This window comes from Mandrillus leucophaeus, unplaced genomic scaffold (assembly GCF_000951045.1).
Source record: "Mandrillus leucophaeus isolate KB7577 unplaced genomic scaffold, Mleu.le_1.0 Scaffold272, whole genome shotgun sequence".
Classification (NCBI taxonomy): Eukaryota; Metazoa; Chordata; class Mammalia; order Primates; family Cercopithecidae; genus Mandrillus; species Mandrillus leucophaeus.
In genome coordinates this window covers 1292722-1303689 of record NW_012102832.1, presented here as the reverse complement: position 1 = coordinate 1303689, position 10968 = coordinate 1292722, and the positions used below count along the sequence as shown (strand labels likewise).

At 51.6% G+C, this 10968-nt stretch overlaps 1 protein-coding gene across 1 annotated transcript in view; it reads left to right on the top strand.

The window, feature by feature from the left end:
• PLXDC1 (plexin domain containing 1) overlaps positions 1 to 10968 on the top strand; it is a 114321-nt gene that overhangs the window by 93688 nt on the left and 9665 nt on the right. Inside the window, 4 exon segments of the mRNA XM_011984719.1 lie at positions 780 to 875; positions 4220 to 4301; positions 8330 to 8390; positions 9447 to 9582. Of these exon segments, the coding sequence (XP_011840109.1) occupies positions 780 to 875; positions 4220 to 4301; positions 8330 to 8390; positions 9447 to 9582 (375 nt within the window).

Here is a 10968-nt window from a genome sequence, read left to right as displayed (position 1 = left end):
CTCCACAGACAAGAAACTGAGGTCCAAATGACTTGCCTAAGGTTATCCAGCAAGTCATGAGCAGAACTAGAATGAACTTGGGTCTCGTGACTCTGAGGTCCTGTGAGAAGTTTCTGCAGGGACCGAAGTAGGACTTGAGCCTGGCTCCAAGCCCTGAGGCTTGCTGGGGCATTTGTCCATCAGGGGTGAGGTGGATGGTGGACAGCAACATGCAAAAGTCAGCCTGTCCATCTGCAGACATTCACAGAGCACTCCGCAAGGTTCAGGACCAGGTGATCATGGTCTCACACATCTCCAGCCTCCAAATAGACCCTCGTGTCCACACAGTGTGGTGAGTGCAGTGGGACAGGGGGCACCTGGCCTGAGTTGAGGAAAGGAGGGAGCTGGCCAAGGAGGGCTGCTCAGGGGAAGTGGCCCTCGAGCTGGATCTGCAAGGATGAGCTAGACAGGGACAAGAGGTGGAAGAACATCTTGGGTCAGGGGAGTAGCAGTTGTGAAGGCGCAGAGGTAAGGGGAAGTAAGCACGGGATCTCCTTTGTTCTGCCTCCCGGAGCAGCCAGGTCTCTGCGTTGAGTCACTTAGCCTCACACCACGATACTCTCCTCTCCAGGTCCGCACCTGTCCCTGTCTCCAGCAGCGCCAACATCATCGTCCCAGGCTGCTGGGTGCACTTACTGCCTTCAGTGGCAGCAGGCTGACTTGTCAGGCTCTCTGGGAAGAGGCCTCGATGCCCTCTGCCTGTGACATGCTTCTGACAACAGGCTCTGCCTCTGTTTCAGAATCTCGGCGAAGGAGCATCTTTGAATACCACCGCATAGAGCTGGACCCCAGCAAGATCACCAGCATGTCGGCCGTGGAGTTCACCCCATTGCCGAGTAAGTAGGGGTCATTCCACCATCTCGGAAAGAGCTCTGGAGTCAAGCAGACGGGCATCAGGTCCCAGGCCCATGGCTGACTCCTGTTTTGTGCAGCCATCTAACTTTTCAGGGCCTCCATCTCTCTTTTGTAACCCGGGCCTGATGCCACCCCTCTCCCAGAGATAGAGTAAGGGTGAGAACAACCTAGGTGGAGTTAAGCACGTTGGCCACAGCTCTGACACTGACGGGTCCATTCCAGGCCTGGGGTGGGGGTGAGGGCTTGATCTAGGACAGCTGTTATTATTCCCACATAACTGAAACCCAGGAAAGCTGTACCTCTGAGAACACGTAGACTGAGCCCCCAGAAAAGGTGATCCAGGAACTGGATGGGCCCCAGTCTGTCACTGTATTCTCCTTACAGGAGGTGATGGAAGGATTTAGCAGGTGGCCTCCATAAATCATGGGGCCCTGGCCCTCTGTACCCCACTCACCCACGCTGAAGGCAGCCATGGCCGAGGCCCCACCTGCTGTTGTGGAGCCCACAGGATCCACGGTGGATGCTCTTCGGGATGGGGCTGGGACAGCTGAGAACGCGGGAAAGAGGACAAGGAGGACAGCATCATCCTTCTTGTTTTTTTAGTTTTTTTTTTTTTTTTGAGACAGAGTCTCACTCTGTTGCCGAGGCTGGAGTGCAGTGGTGTGATCTCAGCTCACTGCAACCTCTACCTCCCAAGTTCAAGTGATTCTCCTGCCTCAGCCTCCCAAGTGGCTGGGACTACAGGTACCCGCCACCACGCCTGGCTAATTTTTTGTATTTTTAGTAGAGATGGGGTTTCACCATGTTAGCCAGGATGGTCTCGATCTCCTGACCTCGTGATCTGCCTGTCTCGGCCTCCCAAAGTGCTGGGATTACAGGCTTGAGCCACCGCGCCCAGCGGCTGGAGTCTTTTAAGGAGCCTTCAAAGTCACGGGGAGAGGCAAGGGCAGGGTTCCCTACTGGATGCAGCTGGCGAAGGATGGGTAATGCTATCAAGGCTGTGATTTGGGTCCCTGGGAGGCCAGATAAAGAGAAAACTCTCTGCATCCCCTGGCTTCTCCCTTGCCATTTGGGTGAGGGAAGGATTTGTCCAGGTTACTTCGGAGGGGTGAGGGGCTTATCTCCAAGCTGTCGTATTCTGTGGCTGGTCCCTCCTGGTCCCTCTTCTAGGAAAGACCTATAAAAAAGTGGCCTGGGGTGGAACTGAGAACTGAGGCAGGGGCAGGGGAAACCCACAGTGAGACCTCAAGCCTAAGAGCTTGAACTCTATGCTCAAACAGACCTTGGTTCAAACCCAGACCTCTCACTCTCAGCTCCACGACTCTCTCCAAGCTTCACTTCCCTGCTCCATAAAATGAGGATAACAAGAGCACTTATATATTGATTCAACATACCATGTGCCAGGCACTGTTCCAGACCCCCTGGATACACAGGGAACAGAACAGCCAGAGAGTGCTCATCCTCCTGCACAGGGCAGCCCCTGCTTCTTTCCTGCCCGTGGCTCTTTCCATCCACTCTCCCAGGGCCTTCAACATCATGGCAGACAAAAGGACACAGTGCCACCCACTGCCAGTCCCTCCCAGAGTGACTGAAGGTGGTCACACTGTGCCCACACAGCCTCTCTCCCACTTACCAAGGGCTGGTTCCCAGCTGCCATCTTGCTGGGGCTCCATGTCATGTACATTGGCTCCTGAGTTAATGGATCGCATGAGAACTCACGCAGGAAGAAACGCATGCAATGTTGATCAAATGAGTGGTCGTTTTCTGTTGCTAGTTGTCACTCTTGTGGCTATCAAGGTGTTCTGTTGCTTATAAGATAAGCCCTTCTGCACACAGTTGTTCTAGGTGAGTGCCTGTCTCTCTTTGCAGTAAAATATATGGTCTTTGTGACAGCTACTTGCCACTCAGAGGTCATCTGGTTCATTAAACTGAGTAGCACTGGATTGCAAGTGAACAGCTCTTAAATCCAGCCCCCATGCCTACTGCGCCCCCTGCCCTGCTGCTCCCCTGCCTGACCTGTGCCAGAAGGGTTCACGTACCCTTCAGCAACCTGGTCCCACTAATCTCTCTGCTCTCTGGCTCTGTCCTGCCCAGGCTGGGCCCCAGATGTCGCTCCCTCTTCATTCTTACTAATTCCAGCCCCTTCGCTCTACACAGCCTGGTAGCAGTTCTGGCTGCTGCTGGGACCATGTCTGGGCCGTTCTCCTCCTGGCTCTGCACACAGGACCTTTCTGCCTTGACTTCTTCTCCCCCAGGAGAGCTGTTCTCTCCCCATGGGCCGAACATCAGGAGTGGGCAGTGAGTGCCCCCAGCAAGCACTGGGGGGCAACCAGAGCATCTTTTAAAACAATAACTGTTGTTGTACATATTTCAGGTATACAACATGATGCTATGGGATGCATATAGACAGTGAGAAGGTTACCATGATGAAGCAATTAGCATATCCATCATCTCACAGTTACCTAGATTTTTTGTTCTTGTGGCAAGAGCATCTAAAATCTACTCATTTAGCATGAACTCCACATACAGTACAATTTTATTACTACAGTCCTCATGTTATACAGTAGATTCTAGCCTTGTTCATCCTACATACCTGCTACTTTGTATCCTCTGACCTTTAAAAAATGCCTTTCAACCCTTTGTGGGATACACACCTGGAAGTAGCCGGGTGTGGTGGCGGGCACCTGTAATCCCAGCTACTCCGGAGGCCGAGGCAGGAGAATCGCTTACAGCACCTTGTGATTTGCCTTCATAGACCTCATGACAATTCTAATTCTGTAGTGATTTTTGATTATCTGTTTAGCATCTGTCTCCCCATATGAGTCTAAGCCCTAAGAAGGCAGGGACTAGGTCTCACTGCTGAATCCCCAGCACCCAGTTTAGGGCCTGACCTTCTGGTGAGAAGGAAGGAAGCTAGGGAGGGAGGAAATGAGGGAGGGAGGGAGGGAGCAAGGGAGGGAGGGACAGAAGAAGGAAAAAAGGGAGGGAGGGAGGGAGGGCGGGGAGGCTGAGGCAAGAGGATTGCTTGAGCCCAGGAGTTTGAGGCTATAGTGAGCCATGATCAGGTCATTGCATGCCAGCCTGGGCAACACAGCGAGACCTCATCCCTTAAAACAAAAAAAAAAAAAAAAAAAAGAAAAGAGAAAAAAAAAAGAAGCTAGGAATTGGGGCTGGTCTGGACCAAGGGAAGTGGCATTAATGACCTCAAAGGTCCCCTTGAAGTCAGGGGCCCCACAGTTCTGTAAATACCAGGAATTCAGAGTTGCACCCTTTGGAGCCCATGGAGAGGCTGAGTGCTGAGCGGCCACTGCCTTCTCTCTTGCAGCCTGCCTACAGCATAGGAGCTGTGACGCCTGCCTGTCCTCGGACCTGTCCTTCAACTGCAGCTGGTGCCATGTCCTCCAGAGGTTTGTGCCCAGGGTTACCCACTGACTGCTACTGGCCGAACATGGATGAGGGGAAGAGGGTGGCACGGCCCCACTCCCGGCCTCAATGCCCACAGTCGGCCAACATTAGAGTATCTCTGGCCAGTGCCACTCTGATTCTTAGGACAAGAATATGGCCTGGGGGCTTCTGGAAGATCATTCAGGGATTCCAGCTGCTCGGGCTTCCTCCTCACACCCAGGAGGGGAGGGTTCATCCTGGAACAGGGCTTCTCAGAGTGGTCCACAGCTGTGGGCATCAGACCTTGGGCTCCAGTTAAACATGCAGATTCCTGGGACCCATCCCAGACCCTCTGTATCAGGCTCTCTGGGAGAGAACCCAGGAAGCTGCATTTTAACATCATGCCTCATCTGTAAACAAGTGTCAGAACTGCCAGTTCACAGACAAAGTCTGGTCCAAAGACCCATGACCCCAAAACACCACCTCAAGATATTTCTTGGGCTGCAAGGGATTTTTCTGAAGACCACAGGCATCCATGGAAAGTTGGGGGAGCTAAAAAGCTGTGTTTGCTTGCTTTTAGAAGCTCAGAAAGTTCTGGGTGAGATTCAGTTTCAGTGATAAAGTTCTTAAATCCATCTCCACTTCTACTCCTTGTTCTGAAATCATTTCCTCACAGATTAGACTCAGAATTCAAGCTCTGTTCCCTGTCCAAGATAAATAAATGACAGGAGGAGGGGGAAGAAAAAGATTTCCTTGGGGACTAGAGTTCTCATGAGAGTGGGAAGCCCTATGAACTCCCAGAGCTTTTAAGGCAATCTCAAAAATTGCTAAATTATAGTCTCTGAGTTCCCGTGCAGCTGTGGTGCTGTTCCTTTCCAATGCTCCTTTCCAGTGCTTGCTTGCTTGCTTTTTTTTTTTTTTTTTTTGAAACAGAGTTTTGCTCTTGTTGCCCAGGCTGGAGTGCAATGGTGCAATCTCGGCTCACTGCAACCTTCACCTCCCGGGTTCAAGTGATTCTCCTGCCTCAGCCTTCTGAGTAGCTGGGATTACAGGCACACACTGCCACACCCAGCTAAATTTTTTGTATTTTTTTAGTAGAGACGGGGTTTTGCCATGTTGGCCAGGCTTGTCTCAAACACCTGACCTCAGGTAATCCACCTGTCTCGGCCTTCCAAAGTGTTGGGATTACGGGCGTGAACTGCTGCCCCTGGTCCCAGTGATTTCCTATGCCTCCACACCATGGCCCACTCTGGAGTCTAAGGGTAACATTAATTCCAGGATTCCTTTGCTCCTTTCCAATATCCTGCTGCAAGTGTAGAAGTTCTCGCCTTTATAGGCAGCCTGCCTAGCACACGGACACGGCTCTGGGCCCTGAGGGGATGGGGTGTGTCCATCAGGTCTCCCAGGTGTTCTTCCCACCAGCTGTGCTTTTATTCACTCTCTTGGGGGCCTCAGATTGTTTACCCTGTAAAATGGGCTGGGGTCATGTGATTCAGGAAGATGTGGGAACAAACACACTGTTATTTAAACTCCTCGAACAGTTTTTGTTTTGTTTTGTTTTGTTTTGTTTTGTTTTGTTTTGAGACAGGGTCTTGCTCTGTCATCCAGGCTGGGGTGCAGTGGTGCAATCACAGCTCACTGTGGCCTCAACCTCCTGGCTCAAGCAATCCTCCTGCCTCAGTCTCCCCTGTAGTTGAAACCACAGGTGCACACCACCACATCCGGCCATTTTTCTAATATTTTGTAGAGATGGGATCTCACTTTGTTAGCCAAGCTGGTCTTGAACTCCTGGGTTCATGTGATCTGTCCTCCTTGGCCTCCCAAAATGCTGGGATTACAGGTGTGAGTCACCGCACCCAGGCTATCAAGAAGCATTTTTACAAAGCATTCAGCGTCCTTCGCATGATACTCACAGAGCCTCAGAAAGAATGCCTAAGATAGACCCCAGGTTGGTTCTTCCTGGAGCAGAGCATTGCAGAGTAGTCTGCAGACTGTGAGGCTCTCCTTAGACCTGGAGGGCTTGTAAAATGCAGATTCCTGGGCCCCATCCCACTGAATATGATCCTCTGGGACCAGGATCCCAGGAATCTGATGTTTGAAGTTGTCTCTCTTGTACCTTTCAAATTTGAGAACCATGGTCTCAGCGATGGAGAGATGGCCTCAGATGAGCCCTGGGATCCTGGGGCTGCCTGCCACCACATGACTCAGCTTTCACAAGCGCTGAGCCATGAGAACTGCAAAATGGGTCAGATGACAGCCAGACCCTCCCATCAATGCAAACCCCATTTCAAGCATACGCCCAAATTCAGAGACCATGAGTTTAATGAGGGTTGGGCCCTCCTCAACATTAGGAGGTTGGTCAGGCTGGGGGAAGGGCAAGGCCTCTGATTGTGTGCATCTGCAGGGGTTGTGTCAGCAGAGAGGAGCACAGAGAAACTCCACCCCAGGGAGCACGGCTGGTGTGAGTTGGAAACCATCCCATCCCCAGGCGCCCCGTGGGCCTGGGCTCACTCCTGCACACTGTCCTTTCTTACAAGCTCTCTGAAGCCTCAGCTGCAACTGAGAGCTGAACCCAGGTCCCCAAAAACCCGGAGGGCAGGGCCAGCTGACATGGTCTGTCTGGCAACAGCGGCAGTCAGTCCCCGCATGGTTCTCTGCTCCTCTCCCTCCACCCAGTCTGCCTTTCACAGCCTCCCAGAGCTTTCCTCCTTGCTCTTGGGCTGGAATGGATTTAAACAATTTCATCTCTCATGGCAGGTGCCCCCGCCCCCTGCCATGGCCCAGTCTGGAGTCTAAGGGTAACGTTAATTCCAGGATTAGCTCCAGAAATGGGGGTCACAAACCCATACCAAAGGCTCAATCTTTTCAAGAATCAGTTAGCATGGTCTAAAAGAACATTCTTTTTGTTTGTTTGTTTGTTTGTTTGTTTGTTTGTTTTTAAGAGACAGGGTCTTGCTCTGTCACCCAGGCTGGAGTGCAGTGGTGCCATCATAGCTCACTATAGCCTTAAATTCCTGGGCTCCAGCAATCCTCCTGCCTCAGCCTCTCAAAACGCTGGGATTACAGGCATGAGCCACCACACCCACACTAAAAGAAACTTTAGTTCTCAGCCTCCAATAGCCTTCCTAATCCTCCATCCCCCAAAGTAGTGGGCATAGAGGGCCTGACAGAAGGAGAGTGTGGCTGGCTCAGTTCAGCCATCCCTGCTGCAGGAGGAGCAGCTCAGAGCCCAGAGGCATCTGTAGAAGGAAAGACTGACAGCTCTTGGCAAGCCCTGGCCCTTGGCCTCACCGAACTTCAGTGGGTGCTGGTGCAGTTAACCTGCTGAGAGTTCCTTCTCGGCACTGGTGGTTCATGATGTTATTCTTCCTATGCAGATGTCCCTGGGCTTCAGTAGGGCTTGGAGGGTTCCCCTAGCACCAAAGAGTAAAAAACAAAAAGTTGGGAATGATCCATGGAGAGCATTCTCTGGTGCATCATCATGCCCCCATCCTTTCCCTACAGGGGTGCTTGGTGTCTTCCACCCAGCTGAGCTGCCCAATGCCCTCTCTGGAGACCCTTGTCAGCCAGTTGTAAATCTCTCCCAGCCTCCGGCAAGATCATTTCTGCCCTTGAATGATCACCTGGGAGGTGTTGACTAAATCTGCTGATGCCTACCTTTAGCCCCACTCTCCTTCCCAAGGTTAGGCCCCTCAATAACCAGGATGAAAACACGTATGTGAATTGCCTGGATTCTCAGCAGTGTCATGGCAGCTCACAGTCAAGACGACCTTGAGGATCACTGGAGCTCATGCAGTCCTGCTAGCCCCTACACCTACTCACGTGGGCAGATGAGGCCTTGGTCCTGGGGAGCTGGGTCAGAAGGAAGGCAGGGATGCCACAAATACCTTCATCTTCCAGGGAAGTAGAGGGAACAGGAGTGCCTGACTACCTCAGCCTGGGGACCTTAGCTCCTCTTCTCACTATCAGCAGAGAGTTGTTACTGAACAGTGAAAGGGGAGGGCTTCTTTGTCGATCCCATCATACCTCTGACCTTTTGGTCCTCCTGCAGATGCTCCAGTGGCTTTGACCGCTATCGCCAGGAATGGATGGACTATGGCTGTGCACAGGAGGTGAGAAGCATAAGTATCGGCTGCAATTCCTGTGCCAGGTGGTAGGGAATAGGAGGGAAGCCGGTAGAGCCCGCTCCTGCAAACTCCTCTCAAGGTGGCATTAGCTCTTGGCAATATCCTCCCCTCTATCTGAGATTTCTTTTCCAGACTGCCCTGAGACAATGAGACCCACTTTGGAAGGTTTCAGAGGGCTCTGTGGGTCTTTGAGGCGAGCATTCTGATGCCTTGGCCTTAAGTGGGCAGCTCTCAAGGAATTCTTTTGGTGCATGCAGAGGGGATGTTAGGCATGGCCTCAGCCACTGCTGGCTCCTCTGGGAGACTGTGCACCTGCTGACGTTAATGACGCACCTGCTGAGCCTCTGGTCCTCTGGCTTTTGAGGAAGGCAGTCATTCTGGAAGTAAGGAGGGTGGTTCCGGGCATCTCCTTTTTAGAATCCCATCCAGGTTCCTTCTCGCTGCAAGAATTTTCCAGTACACTCAACACTGATTCTGGATGGAAAGCATCCTATTCTCACACCATAGACTAACACAGATGAGTCTATTCATCTGTGCCCTCTTTTTTTTTTGCCCCCTCCCTTTATCTCTTCTTGCAAAGCAAGCATGCTGCATGTGCCAAGCATGTGACTGTGAGCTGCCCTACCCTCGCTCTTATTTAGGCTGACCCAGAAGCTGGGGCCATTGCCCCCATTGATCAGAGGGGAAAATGGGGGCTCAGAGAAGTTTAATGAATTGGCCTGCATCTTGCAGCTAGAAGGTGATGGGCCCACCATTTAAATATCAACTCTCCAGACTCCATGGCCATGCACTCACCACGGTCTATTTATTAGTCTGAGTCTGGGCTTAAAAAAAAAATCTTGTCCAGCCGCCTACTTCTGAAGTTAGCTGTTGGTGACCGTTCAGATTTGCTCTATTTATTTGAGATTGGCATCTCAGCTCCTTCCTTGAGGAAGGATTTGAAGCAGCTGACAGATAAATTGCCCTGTAAGATAAGATGCTTTCAGGATGAAGGGAAAGGTGTAAATGCATTCAGGACACAGCACTGGCTCTCTCCTGCAGGCAGAGGGCAGGACGTGCGAGGACTTCCAGGATGAGTACCACAACTCAGCCTCCCCTGACACTCCCTTCAGCCCCTATGATGGAGACCTCACCACTACCTCCTCCTCCCTCTTCATCGACAGCCTCACCACAGAAGGTAAGTCCTGAGCCCAGGTGGGGAGCAGAGAGGAGGCCAGGAAGGAGAGCTACCCCTCTGGGGCTCCCCCTCTCTCTCCCTGACAGCGATGATCTTATGGGATGGGAACTGCCCCATCCTTTTATAGCTAAGGGGGCCTGAGGTTCAGACAGTTTAGGTCACTTGCTGGTGAGAAGCAGAGGCAGATTCAGAACTCGAACTCTACTCCTAGGCTCTAACCACTGTGCTGGCCCACATCAGGGCTACAGACAGAATTCACTGTGAAGAGGGGAAAAATTAATATCCCAGCCCAGTGCCAGGTATTTTATATAACTTATCTCCGCTAATCTTAATAGCAGTCCTCACAGAACCTGAAAAGGCTCATCCCTGTAGCAGATATGAACTCAATCCATACACTCAGGTGTGAGAGAAAGGCTGCCTTGTTTTTCTGTAAGTTCCCCCAGCTTCTCACTTTCAGGCCCTGGAGTGATGGATGGGGAATTCCACCTCAGCTGTCCATCCACCCTGACTATTCAGGTCTGGCCGTCCAGGGGCTTCCCTGCTACCTGGAGGCCTGGGGGTCTTGGTTGAAGCTGCCAGAGGCCCATCCCCCTGAATGCACCAGGCAGTGTCCCAGGAAGCCTTGTGCAGGCTCCTCTGGTCCCAGGCCTCAAATCTCTTCCCTTTCTCCCATGCCCCCTCCAGGATTCTGTAGCTATGTCTGAGACATTCCTCTCTTTTATCCTTTTTCAATACCCTGCATCGCAGCCAGGCACAGTGGCTCACACCTGTAATCCCAGCACTTTGGGAGGCTGAGGTGGGCGAATCACTGGGTTCGAGACCAGCCTGGCCAACATGGTAAAACCCCGTCTCTACTAAATATATAAAAATTGGCCGGGTGCGGTGACTCACGCTTGTAATCCCAGCACTTTGGGAGGCCGAGGTGGGCGGATCATGAGGTCAGGAGTTTGAGACCAGACTGGCCAACACAGTGAAACCCCATCTCTACTAAAAATACAAAAATTAACTGAGCGTGGTGGTGGGCGCCTGTAGTCCCAGCTACTCGGGAGGGTGAGACAGGAGAATTGCTTGAACCTGGGAGGTAGAGGTTGCAGTGAGCCAAGATCATGCCACTGCACTCCAGCCTGGGTGGCAGGGTAAGACCCTGTCTCAAAACAAAACAAAACCCCGCATCCAGCTTTGAAAGCCCCGTCCCTTTAGGCTAAGACTGAAAGACTTGTGGGTTCTTTATAGCCTCCCCTGAACCAAATATCTGCTTGAAAGGAATAATGATAAGGAAAGGAAAGAAGAAAAAAGTTAATATTTTAAAACATTATTCAGCCACTATTTTCTTCCCCCTCTAACCCTATGTTAGGTTTTTTTTTTTTTTTTTTTTTTTTTTTTTTT